This window comes from Chinchilla lanigera, unplaced genomic scaffold, assembly GCF_000276665.1.
Source record: "Chinchilla lanigera isolate Chin_1 unplaced genomic scaffold, ChiLan1.0 scaffold00024, whole genome shotgun sequence".
Classification (NCBI taxonomy): domain Eukaryota; kingdom Metazoa; phylum Chordata; class Mammalia; order Rodentia; family Chinchillidae; genus Chinchilla; species Chinchilla lanigera.
The window spans coordinates 12,315,902-12,333,940 of NW_004955425.1; the positions used below are offsets into that span (position 1 = coordinate 12,315,902).

The following is an 18,039-nucleotide window of genomic DNA, read 5'->3' on the forward strand; positions in this document are numbered from 1 at the left end:
CACACACACACACACGCACACAGGGTTGCCTTTTACAGAATTCAAAGCTTTTTGTTGGCTGAATTCTCCCTTCTTTCAAAGAGCTGAATTTTGCTTCACATCTGCTCAGCATCATATATTCTGAAGGTGCTACATACATGAGTCGTCTTTAACATTGCTTCAAATACTGTTGAATTGAGATAAGGAGTGTGAGTAAGAATTTGGCCCAGGTGGTGTTCTTCTCTATGAGGCATTTTCTTTGATTGAGACCAAAAAGCATTCTGTTTTTCCTGAATGGTAAAGACTAGGGGGGGAATGTCAGACTGTTCAAGCCACTATAAACTGAGTGGCTTCTAAAAAATAAAAATTTAGTTCTCATAAGGATGGAGACTGAGAAATCCAAGATTGAAGCACCAGCAGATTCAGGGTTTGATTTCTTGCTGTAACCTCACATGATGGAAGTGCTGGGGAGTCTCCCATGGGCCCCTGTGCAAGGGCACTAATCCCACTCATGAGGGCTTTCCTGCATAATCTAACCACTTCCCAAATGGCCTTTAGTTATCACTGAAAGCTCCAAAACAGTAATGGTGAACCTTTTAGAGTGTTCAGTGATAAGTCATGCGTGCATTGGTTTGCCACCCCTGCAAGGTTCACCACTCCTGATTAGGCCATGGCAGGACGTTAAGTGTAGCTGGTGGGGAGACTGGGTAGATGCAGTGACAGAATTGTTGTGCCAGTTGCTCTGAATATTAGGGAACAACAGCAGTTTTAGGAAGGCCGATCTCTTCAGTTGTGTGCTTTTTCACCCTGCAGACATCTAGCTTTTCGTGACGTATATCCTGCCTCAGAAGGTTGTACAGTGAAGGAATTGCTCTGAGTTCTTCTTGTCCCATGTCCTTTTTCTGGCCTGTGCTGTCAAATTTCATACATTTGCAAGCCATATGTAATGTAGTGCTTAGCAGTGTTTCTCCAAGTGTGATACTTAATGTTTTTCTGTAATGTGTAGAATATATTTTCCAGAATACTACAGTTCTTCGTATCCATCCCATACCTTTTATAAATGTGATTTTATAATCTATTCAGCTTCTTTTTCCTAAAATGAAAAATTCTGCAAAAAAGTTTATTAGAGGAAAAATTTCCATTGCATTTAGTGTATTAATTGTCCTTAGCTGGAAAAAATCCTTTCTTTTTTTTTTAGTCTTTTTGTTTTGTTTTGTTTTTTTCTGGTACTGGAAATCGAACTCACGACCTTGCGCTTGCCAGGCATGTGCTGTGCCGCTGAGCTAAATCCCCAGCCCCTTAGTCTTTTTTTTTTGAGACCAGGTCTTGCTACGCAGTTCATGCTGGCCTTGAGCTCACTTTGTAGCCCAGGGAGGTCTCAAACTCTCAATGATCGTCCTGCCTTAGCCTCCTCAGTGCTAGGATTACAGGCATGCGCCATCGTGCCCAGCTCACAAAATCCTTTCTTTATGTGTCATGATGAGCAATGCATGCCACATTCTATGTGTAAATGAATATTGTAAAAGTCAGGATGATATTTTTATCTTCTCTTTTTTCATTGTATGTTTTTTCTTACAGTTTTGAGGGAATGGTAGTAGAGAAAGTTTGGGACAGTTTTTGAGTTAATACATTAAGAGAATAATTTTGAGTTGACATTGGTTCTTTGGCCCTACCTATAAGTCTTTCAGAGAATTAAAAATGAAACAAAACAAAACAAACAAAAATAATCCCAAACTTCTTAATTTTCTTGTACTTCCTCTCTTGTGTCATTTCCATCTAGGAAAGGTTTGGGCATAGAACCAGATCAATGTCAATTGCTTGATGAGGGAACCTCTCCACATAGAAATTCTGAGGCCAGTTTCCTCATTTCTGAAGTAGAAAGGGGACAAGTAAGGGGACATTTTTCTGTGGCAATATTTCTTCCTAAAGTATAGCTGCCTAATTGTTCCCTAAGGAACACTGTTGATGTCCCTGCTCTAACCTACCCAAGTATGGAACCAAATTCTATGTGACTTTGATTGTCCTTTACAAAGTCTAATCAAAGGGGAGAGGCATGTGTGTTTCCCTATATTTTGTTATTTGGTTACACTTTTGGAAGTTTCTTGTACAAGGATTGCTCAAGAATCACTTCAGTGTGTATTCCACTGAAGCTCAGATTATTGTGTACTCATTGCAGATGAGGAACCCACCACTCCTCCTCTTGCATTTGTCTCTGATCCTGTGTTAGGGGCCTTCCTGGTTCATGCAGGACAGTGGTGAGAAGTCCTTTCCCAGTTCTAACTGTTCTAGCAGGCATGTAGCATGGCACCCTATTTTTCAAAATCATTTCGGTTGGTTTGTGATTATACTTCCAAAAGGTGCTTATTTGAAGTGCACAAATGTAAAGTTCTGTTTATAGCCACTAATAGGTATAATTAAGCTGACTGCATTTTTCATGATCAGGTCTTGGTTTAGGTGGCCTCTAAGGCAGAGGTTTAGCTGGGCTCTAAGGCAGGAGTGTGGGGATGAGCTTCTCTGGATCTGCTAGAAGCTAAACATTCTTGCTCAGATAGCCAACTATCTGAATAAGAATTTGGGAGAGATGTACTGTTTTGAACACTCACTTTGACTTTTCAATCTTAAAATATCCTGTGTCAATCAGACTGGCTTTATATCTATGACCAAATACAGATTCATAGTATTTTCCATATTTTCTCACAAGCAGAATTTAAAATGTGATTAGACTTACGATGAAAACTTTTAACTAGTTTTGACTTTTATGTGTATTATACACTTTTGGGGGGTCATGAGGCTTACATATTATACCTTTTCTTGTAATAAGTAGTTTATTATAATCATTTATTGCATCAGAGTTGAAAATCATTTGAAAATAATTTTTGAAATGATTTTAAAATGTTTGAAATGGTGCCCCTTACTTAAATTTTCTTAATCCCCATGTTGGTTTTTCCGTATTTTGTTTATTACAAATACTACTAAGGTAAACATGTTTATGCCAATAGTTTTTTCCTTTTTCTTTTACTATTTGGACTATACCCTTAGAAATAAGACTTACTGGTACAAGTACATAGAAATTAGTTTTTCTTTAAATAGCCCAAATTATCCAATATAAGTGTGTGAATTTACACTTCTGTTATTGTGGAAGCATTACTTATTATTGTTTCCTATGATATTACTAGCATTTAGGGTTATTACAACTATATAAATATAAAATCCTTACATGAGATAAAAATCTTCAAATTCCCTGTGAGAATACACCATTTTGAAAAAGATGGATTCCAATATTACATTTGACCTATTGAAAATCAGAAACTTATTTCCAAATTTTTCTGAAATTCACCTAACAGATTTAGGAAAACCCAAAAGACATTCTGGAGAATCCTTATCCTGTACGTGTCAGGGTATGTGCTTTAGCCATAAGCATGCAGAGCTTGGTGGAGCATTGCCAACTGCCAGGAAAATGAACTTTAAACTTTTAAAAAGGCTTGAATATTTTGAAACTGTTGAATAGTTTAGGCCTAAGACATTTAAGTAACTTGAATTTAAGAAAAAAGTGTGTGTCTACTTTCCAAAGTAAACAGAGTACAAAAAGCACTTGCTAGAACTGTTCAGGAAAATGAATACACATAGGCCAACTGTGCTATTATAAGAGATTCACTTTAATTGAGATAGAATTTGACTCTAACCAAAGTTATGTCTGGAAATATGAACAGAGCTATAGCTTATACTGTGACCACTGAATTTGCATCGTAAATATACGCACATAGTTTTTGAAAGGAAATTGAGGTGACAATATCTGTTACAACTTTTATCCTAGGCCAAACACTATTACCTTAAAATTACTTTTCAAGCATTGTTTGAGATGAAAACCACATTTAAAGGTGGTTTTTTTGTCTACTGATGAAAAGATTCATGTCAACATACCATGGACTTTAAATGGACTAAATTATAATCAGATGTTAGATCAGATTTAACAAAAACAAGTGATTCTTTTGAGAGATGAAAATTGATGGCTTAGCCCTTAATGCATCTATCTTTTTTCAAATCGAACATCTTGAGAAGAGGGGATCTGCATAATTTCATAAAAATAGGCTTATGATTTATCACCAGCAAATTGCTGAGTTTAAGAAATAAGAGCTCCCTTAAATGTTTTCATAGGCCTTGTGAAGGAGGATGCTCTGATGTAGAGTAACTCAATTATGCAGAGCCCCATTATTCAGAAGGCTGAAGTAGGGCCTGCTGGGATTGTAGGCCAGATCCCTCTAACTGGCTACCATTACCACGTTTGTTTGCATATCTAACTGGTTCCATACAGCTGTAGATCACAGACTTGGCCCTCTGGAGTAGAGAAGAAAGTCCCTCAGTCCACTGAATATCTGCCAGTTGTGTCAGCACCTCAGACCCTGTGAGGCAGTCGTGACTTGATAGGCATCAAATTTGGAAAAAGTTTACAAAGGAGTGGAAGCCAGACGTTGTGGTGCCCTCCTCTCATCCCAGCACTCCATGAGGCTGAGGTAGGAGGACTACAAGTTTGAGCCTACTCTGAGAAACTTAGCAATTTGATGAGATCCTGTCCCAAAATAAAGGGTGGGTGATAGTGGTGAAGGCCCTGGGTCCAATCCCAGTACTGTTAAAAAAGGTAGAGCATAAAGTGACGGTTTCTGCCATTCTTTTGTTACTCTTGCAAAGCAGCTCTTGTGTGGCCTGTGATGCCTTAGGCTAAACACCTGAAGCACTGGTGTGGCCTTATTGTCTGCAGGGATTAATTAACGTTGTCCCAGTTAAACTCTGCCCTACCTCAGAGTCACTGAGTTTCTTCCTGGTCCTGGGGAGAAGACAAAATATGGGGTAGCTGGCAGTTAGCAACCTGTAAGGGCTGTCGGAAACCCAAAGTGGTCTGAGAGTTTGGAATAAAAAGCATCAAGGCGAGCTGTGCTTCCAGCGGTGTTCTAATGCTTGAGAGTTAATTGTGCATCAGAAATTACCTGTTAGGCTCATAAAGGTGCAGGGTCCTCACAAAGATTCCGTGGGACCTGTGGTTGGATCCAAGAATATGGTTCCATTCCTAGCACTTCCCCATTGTCTCTTCCCGCTGGTTGTGCCTGCAGACCACTGAAGTAGTGCATTCATTGTGTTTGCTAAGCAGCCTGGCTAGTTAAAAGTGTCCAATGATAAAAGATAAAATTTTTGATATGGTTTAATTTATATCGAGCTTAAAAAAGGATGGGAACATGCAGATTAGCTACCCATCTGGTAGTGCAGGGCTTTCTATTGAGAGGGAAGAGTAAGTGTATAATTGAATGTTGAGGCCGAATCCTCCGTGCAGTAGGAATTTTGCTTTTCCATAGTAGATGTTAAGATGGGAGGCCAATACCATTCTGTTGATATAAATCTTGATATCAAGAGAAAAGGTGACAATGAGTCACTCACTTATTAACTATTTGAGTAATTTAATACTTAATAGGTAAATAATCTAGTGCTTAATAAGTAGCCACTTAACATGTAATATTTGGTGTTCAATATTAGTTAGGCCTGTGGAATTTTAATGCTATGATCAGTTCAGATCCATGTATCTGCTGTGCACCAAGGGCCCCTTCTGTTTTTTGGAATGCTGTGGAGATCATCTGCCTCTCCTGCCTTTCCATCTGTTTGGCCCTTCTCTTTACTTGCGCTTTCTGACTGGTTTCTGCACTGCCACCACTTCAAAGCATAAGTCAGGTTTTATTGTCCATTTTTTGTTTTTTTGAGATAGGATCTTACTATGTGTGTATTTCAGGCTGGCTCAGAACTCATTGTGCAGCCCAGGCCGGCCTTGAACTCATGGCAGTCCTCCTGCCTCAGGCTTTCGAGTGCTGGGATGACAGGTGTGCGCCACCATGCCTGGCTCGCTCCAAGTTTTTGCACCCCTCTGCCCTTCACCCTTTTTATTCCTAGTGTGATCTGCCCAGTGATGCAGGGGAGAGATTGTGTTCTGGTTTGTATCCACGTGCCCTCCAAGAGTCTTGTGCCCTCATAGGCACGGCTTTTGGAAGGTATGTGCATTATGGAGGTGTGTACAGCTGACTTGCTGTTAGGAGGCGGGGTGGTTTAGAGGCCAGCCCCAGGCACTGCATGGGGAAGAAGGCCTCTCTCCCAGGATCCTTCCTCCTGTTCTGCTTCCTGGCCATGAAGGTGAGCAGCTTTTCTCACTGTATGTGTGCTGCCCCAGCGAGGACGGCCTTTGTCCACTTTTGCCCCTTCCATCATGCTGTTTTCTATGACATGCACTGGAATTTATAAGATGTGAGCCAAGATAAACTTCTTCTGCTTTAAGCTGCAGTGTTGGGTATTGTATCCTACCTGCCAGAAAGTGACTGAGACAGGTAGGTTGTGGAGCTCCTGAACCTTGTAGGAGCTGCACTGGTAAACTGATATCTTCCTTTTGTTGTTGTTGCCTCATAGTCTGATACTTCAAATAGTCAACTTTAACCAGAATCTTTAAAAATAAAGTCTAACTATATACACTGTCAATTCAAGAACAAAGAGATGAAGCAAATGCGTAATTTTGTCTTTATGAATCATGGAGGAATTCTAGCTCCACCTTGTCTGTAGAAAATGTAGTTGTAATGTCTTGGCTTGTTTGGGCTGCTATAACAGAACACCACAGATGGGGTAGCTTATAAATTTATTTCTCACGCTTCAGGAGAATGGAAAGTCCAAGCTCAAGGCGCCAGCAGATGTAGTGTTGGTTGAAGTCTCTTTTTTGGTTCATAGACTTGTTTCTCCCTGAATCCTCACATGGTGGAAGAGGTGAGAGATCACTGGTCCTGTTCATGAGGGCTCTGCCCTTACAATGTAATCACTTCATGTCCTAGTTCTGTCATAGGAGTGGTTGAGATTTCAACATGCAAATTTTTTTGGAGAAATATTTAGACCAGTTGTTGTGGTCTTAGGCCAGATTATCACACTTGGCCTTTTTATTCTCTGTGTTGTAAATACTAAGCTAAAATGATTTCTAGTAGTGTATTAGAAATTGTCATCAAATAATACATACACATAGTTTAAAGATAAATTTCTCTACAAGGAAATAATAGTACCCTTCCCTGTAGCATTGTGCTGTTTTGTAGATGTAGCCATTTCTCATTCATGCTGCTGCTTCTCATTGTTTCATTTTCTACATATCTGTTTATTAATTTCTCCCAATTCATTCTCAGTTTCCCATTTCATTCCCTTCAGATTTTTCTGTTATACTTTCTATAGAAGAAATGATTTATTTCTCTGTTTTTCTCCTCCTGTCTCTTCCCATTAAGATTTAATCATGAGTTCAGTTAAATCAGTATTTATATATTGTCTGTGCTGTTATTATTTCCTGAAATGTCAAAAGTTAACAAATGTTTCATTCCCATTTTTTGGTCAGAATTTTGTTTTCCTGAAGTTGATATTTGCCTTAGTATTTTCCCTTGGGTGTAATGTTTTGTATACCTATCACAGATTCTTTCCACACCTCTAATCCTGTCAGTACAGTGTCTCACATGGCCAAGATGTGAGATAATCGAACAGTCACTGTCGTTTCTTTCCTTTCTTTGACAACTTTTGTCCTTGACGCCCATTTTTCTGCTCCATGCTGTCTGCCATGTGGGCTGGTTGTGCAGCTGACATTCTGAGACATCCTTTTTATCCTGGGGGCTGCTGCCTTTTCTGCATTTAATTCTCAGTTTCCTGCAGTGAGGAAATTCTCTTCCTTTCTTGACGTATTTCCTCAGTTTGAAGCATATACCTTCTACTAATGTAGAGTAGTAAGGAGGTAATTTTTTGTTGTTCAACTTTACCCTTGGAAATATCACCACTTAGTTGAGAGTTCAGCCTGGTAAAGAACTCAGGGTTGAAAGCTATTTCCCCTTATAATTAAGGTGTTACTGCATTGCCTGGTAACTTCCCATGGTTTGAATGAGAGTTCTGATACCATTTTAATTGCCTGTGACTGGGTTTTTTCTCTTTGGAAGGTTTTAAGATATTTTTATTCCAGATGTTCTGAAATTTCAAAAGGACATGCCTTCATTGGAGTACTTTTTCAGAATTCAGCAATAAATGTAGTTAGCTTCACTAATATGGAAATACCTTTTATTTCTGGAAAATTTCTAGTGTATTTCTTTGATATTTAAAAAAAATCTGGATTTCGTTTGTGTATTTTCACTTTTTCTGGAAGTTCACTCATTTGGTTTTGGACTTGGATTGATCTTTTAAAAATATTTTTCTTTTTTTATATGTTATCCTTCCTGAGAGAATTAAAATACCCCAAATCTTGGGTAGAATTGTTTTGTACTTACTATATTTTTACTTTATAAGATTTCTTTTTCTTTAAATGTTCCCCTTAAAAAAAAATCCTAATTTTGGGGGGAGGGGTGAGGGAATTGGATTTTTTTTTTTGGTTTATAATAAGTTAAAAAAAATTTTTCCATCCTCTCTTCTATTCCCCAATTCCCCACCCGTCATTACTTTTCTTTCTCTTTTTATTCTTTTTGGTCTCTCTTTATGCTGTCCTCCTCTTCCTTCTGCTGACCTTTCCTCCTTTCATCTCACTCCCTTCTTGTTATTTTTTCTTTTTCGTGTATTAGAGTGAGGCAGTAAAACCCTTTCTGCTTTGGTATACTTTATTGACTTGTGATACATATCAAAAAGGGGGTGGCTGATTTGCTGATAAATTTCAAGACAAGTAACTATGTGACCATCCTTGCCAGAGCATTCCCCACAGCGAGAACATTCATCAACTGTGGGTCTGAGCTGGAGTGTGGTACATTAGAATTCAACACGTGGGGACCCCAGAAGCAAGTTCTAACCCTAAGTAGGACTGTCCTAGTTTTCATGACAGTGCACGGTCCTTGAGTAAGTCCAAGGCACTGACAGTGTAGAAAGCAGCAGCATACATGCGTACTGTTGAGGAAATCTTTTACTGAAGAAAGGGCGTTCCTAGCAGAAAGACCCTGCCAGAATTGCTGGTATTACTTGTACTCTGGGTATAACTTTTGAGAGCCTGGGCTCCTGGCTTCTAAATGCCCATACAATTGGAACCTCCACTGCTGTTGTGTGACAACTGAAAACCACATTTCTAGCACGTGTGAGGAGCAGGTGAGGCATCAGTGCAAGCCAGTTTGTGTTCACTTACCGAGACTTCAGAGTGCTCTGCTGTGTCTCTGGTGTCCTGCACCTTCTACTCCAGGCGTGTGTGTTACTTTTAAAAGGAGACCAGTGTCAGAGCCGGTGATGTGTGGCTGTCACAGTGCTCTGCTCAGAATTTCCGTCCATCACCTTCTCCATGTCTAGGTACCACTTTAAAAAGCCCACTCAGGGGTGACCTACTAAATTTTTTCTTCTAATTTCCATACTTTATTATGTGTAACTCTTTCATGATGTTCAGTTTTCAAGAGTCTTGTTATTTTATTACTTGACTATAAGGTTCTTTGAGACCAAGATTGAGGGTCCTTTTTATTAAATGCCTAGAAGGTGCTGATTTGCACACTTCAGCGGTGAAAACCGAGTCTTAGGGAGGTTCAGGAACTTGGTCAGATTTTCTGCCCCAAGCTGAGCGTAGAGATTTCTGGCTCCACAGCTTTTACCTCTTTGCTGTATTCTTTAGGTGCTGTCATTTGTACAGATGAGTCATTATGTGGATCTTTTTGCATAAAGATGAATAAGAGTAGTTTTGATGAAAGCACTTGTGTCTTTTCTTTGCCCTTCCTCAAACTCCATTTTCGTGGAGAAAATAGTAAAACAGACTGCCTTTCTGCCTACAACCTGAACTTTAAACACGCCCGGAGCACATTTGTTTCTGATTTAAAACAAGTTGGCCTGCCACATTGCCATGTTATTACAAACACAAAAGAAATATAAACTTCATTCCATTAAATGGCCATCCACATAAACTCTTAAATAGTTTCATGTCTTTGGGTTGGGCCAAAGCTGGCTATTAAGGAAATGATTATTAATATTACATATCTTATTAAACTTCTCTAATTATTTAACCTTCCTGCCACCCCTAAAAGTACCAACAAGCCGCCTTTCTCTCCAAAAATGTTCCCAGGAGTTTAAGACAGATGCAGTTCTGATTTCAAGCCGTTGATTCCTAGTGCTTGGAAAAGTTCTTTGTTTTCTGTCCCTCACAGTACAGGGCTGTGCTCTTCTCTTGAATCTTTTCAGCCTACCTTGGGTCACAGCAGAGTGAGAAGTTGTTCTTTATAGCGGTGCTCTGCACTGGAAAGACAATGTGAGCCCCTCATGCAATTGTAAGTTTCATAGCCACTGTAAGAAGAGTGGGTGTGAAGCAGGTGAAATTAGTTTTAATAACATATCTTCATTTAGCCCAGTGTGTGACAGTGATATCACTTCAGCATATAATCAAAAAATTGACGATATTTTTACTTTTTTCTGCATGAAGCCTTCAGAACTCCAGTGTGTTTTACTCGTAGTGCATTTCGGGGCTCTCAGACCAGCTGCGACTGCCCATCATGGAACTGGTGCCTGCATTGCTGGGTAGCGTAGCTCTCAAGGAGGCTCACTGTAAGTCCACTGCGGAGTGTTAGGTCTTTATAATTCTGTTAGACTGCATACTGGCCACGAACATCCTGTAACTTCTGGTAAAAGTGGAATGTTGTTGTTGTTACTATCGTTATTTTTTTACTACAAGCTAATATTACGTAAATAGAGTTGTCAGATAGTGTTATGTCTTCAGGCCAGACTAAGTAGTGCATCAGGAATTGCTTATGAAAGCAAACCATTCATTACAGCCAAGGTTCCTGTTAACTGGTGGATCAGAAATGCAGTTATATATTAGCATCATCAGTCCACAAGGCATCTCCATTGTCTGACCAGTGAGACTGAAGTGTGACTAAACCCTTAACCGGCACTACTGGAAGACGTTTCAGTTCAGAGTTCTTTGAAGCAGTGACTAGCATATATTGCATGTTTTCATGTTTTTGTGAATGTCTGTTTTCCTATACTTGATAGAAACAGATACTTTCTGGAACTAAAACCCCATGGATCAGAGAAATCTGGTCTTTGCTCCCTTGCTGCTGTGCTATGTGGCTGTGGCTGTGGCAGGGCCATCGCTGGGCCATTGCTGTCTTCGGAACTTCCCAGAGGGGAAGACTGCCAGGACCTTGCCCGGAGAGACGTGTCGTGTGAACAAGATGCCCCACGGCCTGCGTCTGCACAGTGCAGCCTGTGAAATCTGCTCGGAGCTGCAGTGGTTCCTATTGTTGGAGTAGGGCAGGACTCTTACCCACAAGCTGTGTAGTCTCTATTAGTTTTTAAAAAATCCTTGGTGGGAAAACAAGGAAAAAATAGCCTTATAGGTTATTTTAGATAGTTTGTGTAGATCAGCTGACAATCCATGCTTTTGACCCAAATTGCCACGGATAATCCATCTCCTTTTTTTCATACTCTTAGCTAGAGAGCCCTTTTACAGTGTGATAAGTTCATCAGGTGCTGCTTCGTTTCAAGTTCATCTGACCTTGTAGTAAAAGTGGCTGTTCTTTTTCTTTTTCTTTTTTTTTAAATCTCTAATTGGAAATGTATACGTATAGGTTTTTTAAAAAATTGTTTAGTTCATATAATTTAGAGAGTGTCTATTCCGATGTCTTCTTTTGAGTTCATTTGTGACTAGCAGTTTTTCAAATATTGGATTATTTAGTGCTTTTAGTTGCGAAGGGCCCTCCCCCCATTGAACACAGGGCCTTCGCATTGAGCGACAACAGCACTCCCTGTATTTATTTATTTATTTAATTTGTGATAGGGTCTTGCTGAGTTGCCTTGCCTAGGCTCAGACTTGCAGTCTTCTTTCTAAAGTGCTGGATTACAGTGTGCACCACCACGCCTGGCTTGGAGAGCTGAGAGGTGCACAGAATCAGTGTTTCAGTCCAGAAATTGAAATGCTTGGTTAATTAAGGCCCCGTGGTCTATGCCTAGTGTCGTGTCATTGACTGTCACTGTCCACGTCCGAGTTCTGCATTATTCATTATGTGTCCACATTTGACTTTGGCACTTTGGCCAGATTGCTTTATACACTGTGGGCTGACGGTAAATCAGTGACGGTGACACCTTGGCTCACTGTCAAGGAGGAAGGAGGATTTTAAAATGAGTTTCATCTAGCTTTTCCTAATTAAAAAGCATGTGGTATTTAAGGATCCCCTAAAAATAACAAAGGAGAAAGTGGTTCAGTGATTCTGCCACTCGAATAAGAGCTGTTAATATTTTGTTGTTTATCCTGTCAGTCTTTTTACTACCATATGTATATATATTGACATAATGTGCGTATATGATACATGTGTCTTTAGATATTTGTATGCACATAAACATACTTTTATATGGACATGACGCTGTTCTGTATATTTAATTTCCTACTAAGAAATCCCAAATTAGTATTGCATATTTGACCATGGAAATTTAACTGCAGAAGTGTTTTTAAAAAGACTTAAAAAATTTAAAGTGAAGGAGGGAAAGCCTCTTTAGCCTAGCTACTATTCAGACAGAAATCATATATATTGTCCATTTCATTTTGATTTTTCTCAGGAGGGCTATGTACTGTCATTTCTTTTTCAGGGCAGGTGGGTTTGGTTTGCTTACAGTGGATTCTGAGAGTGAGGTACAGAGGGAGGCTTTAGGCAGCTGGTGCCTGAATACCTCCACACTGACCTCGATGCACGGTGTTCAGGTGACACTGTTCACTGCCGAAATTTACACTTAAACTTACCTGAGAAACGGGAGAAACTTTGAAAATACAGTGAATGTCTCCTCTTTTATCAGTCAGTTCTCTGGGCTGTTAGGCACATTCCATCTGTCTAAAGTGCTAGACAGTTCACGAATATAGAAAGTTTCTCTGGAAGTGTGTAGGTGCTGTATCCTCTGCAACTTCCTGATTCCTTTTTCAGTAGCACTAGCCAAGGTGTCAGGGCAGTTTTATGGATGCATTTAATATATAAAATAATACACAGGGGCTGGGGATTTAGCTTAGCGGCACAGCACCTGCCTGGCAAGTGCGAGGTCGTGAGTTTGATTCCTGGTACTGGAAAAAGACAAAACAAAAACAAACAAAATAAAATACATGGCATAGCTGTTTTAGCTATGGATTGAACCGATGCAGTGCGTGAACACTACATTTTGAGTAAAATATTGTACAAGAGACTCAAGCTACCTGAATGGGTACATTGATCTGTCAGGTGACCTAACGGAACAGCTATTCCAGGAACCCTTCTTTGAAGCAAAAGCTCTTCTCCTACACAGTTCTGGGCTTTGCCTCTTAGAGGTCATGGGTTCTTTTGGGTGATGGTGGCCTTTTTCATCCTCTTTCGCTGTAGAGCAGCTGTCTTCATCTCCCATAGTTCTTTCTCCCTTGTTTCATCTGCCCTGTGTTTTCCTTTTGTATACTTTTCCAGGAGGGCTAGGTAAAAAGTTTGGGTCTTGGTTTGACAGAGGGAAGACAAATATTGTATTAAAAAGGTGGAAGAAAAGCAAATTGTTACAGTAGTCGTATTAAAAGGAAAGAAGAATCCCCTGAGTGAAGAATTATTTCTCCATCATTACTTATAATTTAAACTTCTTTTGCTGAAATTCCATAAGGAGAGAACAGCCCATAGTTTGTCAAGGTAAAGTTTAAAAATATTTCATACTATCTTTTGAATTAAGAACATCATTCTTGTGCTTTTAGATTTAGCTTCATAAAGCATCACGTTAGGATAGAGAAGCATTTCAAAAACAAAAAGAGAAATTTAAACAAGTTTCTGTGTACCTAGGGAGAGTTTGACATGGAGCCTACCCCACCCTCCTTAATTCACTAATTAGCTGGACATGACCTATAGTCTGGGGCACTGTAATAGTTTACACCTGTTTCAACTTTGGCTGTTTTTATTGGCGGTGGCTTTTGCTATCCCATATTTCTTGTGAAGCAAAAATGTGAAATAAAATATGCCAAGCACTGGAGAAATTATAATAAACATAAAAAAATGAATTATACAGCTTAAGGTAGGAAATACTTTACCTGCACATTTAGCCAGCCATGTTTCAGTAGTATTGAAATAATTTATTCCTGGAGTTCTGTGTCATGAAAATAAAGACAATTGCTTTCATTGGCAGGAATAATCCAGGGCTTATTACCCTTGAATGAATAAACTTTGGAACACTAGACAGAAGTGATATTGTAAAGATCCTCTTAAAAAGCCTGCTAAATCATCATGTGTGTTCATGTTATTGTAGAATAAAGGAGATGAGTGGGTATTAGTGTACAAAATTGCAAAGACTTGATAGAACTATTTTACTACAGATGATAATCAGACTTCAGAAGTCAAAGAATACATGATATAGTTGTACTGTGTAGCTTGGCTTATTTTACAGGCAGCATTTTGCCATCCAAACATAATGAAAAGGAAATGACTTGAGTCAAGATATTAGCATACTTCATTTTTTTAATTTTTTTTTTTTTTTTTGTGCAATCAGTTCTCTAAAGATCCTTGATCTAGCCTTTATTTTTCAGGTTTAACAGTAGCTGTCCACCTCTCCTGTTGGGTCAAGAGTGAAGTGACTAGATTTTTAGTGCATTGTCCAGAATGAGAATAGCTAAAATAAATTTATAATAAGTTTAATTTGGATTGAGTTGTGACTGTGAAAAGCTCACTGAAAAACTTGTCAGAACTGCATTTTAATTTTGGTTTTGTTTTACTAGTTGGGTGGCTTTGAATATCATAAGGGTCAGGACTGTGTAAGTTAAATGCTTATTTCTGTTCATTCATGTAGGCCCCAAGTGTTGGTGGAGTAAAAAAGAACTGTATTATTTTGTGCATCTTTAAAATTAGCATTTTATTTAATTTTTTAAAAAAATGTAATTGTACATTTAAGAAATATGATTATCTGCAAGCTAGAATAACAGAAAACTGAGTTTCAGTAACCCTAAGCACATTGAGTGTAACGCTCACCTAGAAGCTGCTGTGGGCCATTTCATTTGGAAGAGATGAATGTCTTTGGTCTGCAACAGCTACAGCCCTTTCTCATCCTCACAGGGATGGGTTTGCTGGGCGTCCAGAGTGTTGGCTTCTTTGAAACATTGTAATAATTCACATAAACCCCTACTCGGTAGGATTGGGAGGGTTCTTACTCAGAAAGCTTGTAAGCGAGTGACACCAGAAGACTATTTTCCGCCACCGACTTCTGCATATCAGGGACAGAGCGGATCTGCAGACTCCCACTGTGTACTTCTGCCACCCTGACATACTTCCAGCAGCGAGAGTGATTTTCTTTAGTAGTTGGCATGACAGAACTATAGAGGGATATCATGTCCTCAGCTGATGAGGAGCATCCCTTTGAGCTCAGTCTGCAGCCCTGTGCCTTGGTTCCTGGGCTCGCAGAGTGGAAGGGAAGCCATCGTGAGCGTGTTCAACTGAGAGTAGCTGGATGTTTCCTTGGCTTGGAGCATCTTGGTGGTCTCAGAAAGCAGCCCCGGCTCTGTCATGCTGATGACCTTGTAGTCAGCAGCATTCTTGTTGCTGGGACAAAATACCCAGAGCCTACAGGTTAAAGGAGGAGAGGTTTATTTAGCTCACAGGTTGTAGAGGTTTCATTCTGTAGTCAGCTAGCTCCAAGGTGGGGTGCCATGGCAGAGGAGCAGTAGTCTGTGGCAGGGCAGGCAGGAGGCAGTAGAGTTTCCTTCTTTCTGTTTGCATTCCAGTCAGGCTAAAACCTGTTGGTTGGTGCCCCTCACACCCAGGGTGGGTCTTTCCTCCCCAGCAAGTCCGTTGTCCACATCCAGAACTATGCTGAACTGATTATTTTTTCATTTTAAGTTCTTAAAGCTTTAATATTGATATATGTCCAGGTTAGAGATTAATCATAGCTTATCAAAAACAAAGAATTTATTTGTGTAAATGTATGAATTAAATGACCCACAGGAAGTATCTGGGCTAAGGTTATGTTTTGCGTGGAAAACACGCGTGGTTGCGTGGAATTTGTGCAAAAAGTGAAGTTAAAAAGATATGGACATTAGAGCTTAGTTTCCTTTTTCTGTTGTAACAGATTATCACAAATCTAGTGGATAAACACGGTGTAAATTTATTGTCATAGAGGTCTGGAGATCAGAAATCTGAAATGAGTTTCGCTGAGCTGGAATCAGGGTGCTAGCAGTGTTGGCAGCCTTTAGAGGCTGTAGGCAGTATTACATTTCTTTATCTTTTCCAGCTGCTGGAGGTCACCTGTATTTCTTAGCTTCTGAGAATTTCCTCCATCTTCAAGTCTTTCTCTTCCCTCATCTCTGCTTTTGCTGTCATACGCCTTTTAATCTGACTTCCTCATTGACATCTCTGACTTCCTTGTTTTGTAAGGACATGATTACATTGGGGCCAACTGGATAATTTGGGACCATCTTTCCATCGTGAGATCCTTAACTTAATCACATCTGTACAATCCCTTCTTGCCATGTGGGATTGCAATGAATTCACTGGTGCCAGGTATTGGGCCATGGATTGGGCCATGTGGTAGGGCCATTATCCAGCCCTACCACACATTAGAAGAGAAGTTTTTAAATTTTGAATATTTAGGCTTTTACTTTCATAGATTTCTTCCAAGTGACTTTGGAAATCCCAGAAATACATATTCTGTACTCTTCTTTTAATGTAAATGTGTGATAAAAGTGTATTTTTATAAAATTAGAAAATAGTCTTATGTTTCACATTACATTTGAGTTGGTGAAAAAAGAATTTAAATTTTAATATGTTACTTCTTTGAACGCAGAGTTGATTTGTCTGAATTTTAAATTCTTTACTTAACATAATGTCAGATTTAATAGTAGTTACTTGTCAAAGCTTACAATGCAACAAATATGACTGAGTGATTAATCTGCCCCAATTCTTGGGTGTTAAGCATTGCAAGAAGTAGTATGAACACACATACGCAGACACACGCACTGTTCTATGGTAATATTGTGTGGCAAGTGTTGGGGTTACCATGGTCTTCTAGACTTCATTTTGCAGGAGTTCTTTCCTCAGCTCTTTCTTTGCCCTTGCCAGGGTGAGGGCTAACTTGTCCAGTTAACTGCTGTGCTGCCCTGCACCCAAATCAGAATCCTGGTGGGTATTTGTCCTTGTAATGATGTAGTCTGAAACTGTTGCATTCAAGATGCTGTTGACACTACGTCTCATCCCTCCTTGTAGTTAAATTCTCTTTCCCTTACCACAAATGAATAAATCTATCCAGTCGCAAGGTTTTTTTGAACAGAGGCAGAAAAATGGATTTGTTCTGTACTTCTAGGCTACTCTTTAGATACAGAAATGATGTTCACATTAACCTTTTAAGGTCACATGAAGTTTATTGTTGGCCATGACTTTCACCATGATTAGTATCTAATTCTCATCACTTTTTGTCTTTGTATATGTGAATAAAAGAGTAAATTAGGTAGCACAGTATATCAGCTATAATCCATGTACATTAGTCATTGCAATAAAAGCTGAACTGACTGAATACTGACCTGCTGAAAGAATCCCCTGTGGACAAGGCAGCTTCGTGTCTGGGATTGCTTACAGATGGGAAGTGAGTGAAGCCCTGTAGCTGATTACTTTGATCATTGTATTTATTCATATAGTTTCTTCACTATGAAAGGGTGAGGTCCCTTTTATGTCCATGTGGAAACGGAGAATCATACATCTTTCAGAGTCTTTACATAATCAAAAGATGTATAGTTGATTGGAATTAGTGTTTTATTCTTTACTGAGTTTGGTTTCCAGATGACATGTTGAGCTTTAGGGGAGCAAGGGTGGCCTCCTGTTTTCCTTCATGTCCTCATACATGGTAGTTGAGTTTTTTGAATGCATCATTTGAAAAGAAACTATTTTAATTGCATGCATTTTTATTTACAGCTGCAGCTGAAGGAAAAGGCAGAAGTGGGGAAGACTTTTTTCAAAAGGTAAGTGTGTTTTACTGTTGCTCTGGGTGGGAATAAGTTGGAAAATATCCCAGTTTCACCAGCTGCACCAGAGGTCTCTTGAGAGCTCCCCATGCCTAAGAAAAATAGGTTTTGGTGATTTAACTGGAAGTAGTCAAGGAAGGAAAGGG

The 18,039-nt window shown here is 39.4% G+C and overlaps 1 protein-coding gene across 2 annotated transcripts in view; it reads left to right on the top strand.

Annotated features, from left to right (window-relative positions):
* Bicc1 (BicC family RNA binding protein 1) overlaps window positions 1–18,039 on the top strand; it is a 284,711-nt gene that overhangs the window by 78,291 nt on the left and 188,381 nt on the right. For both annotated transcript variants that reach the window (XM_013514878.1, XM_005385916.2), the window contains exon 2: window positions 17,844–17,890. In XM_013514878.1, the coding sequence (XP_013370332.1) occupies window positions 17,844–17,890 (47 nt within the window). The remainder of the gene's footprint in view (window positions 1–17,843; window positions 17,891–18,039) is intronic.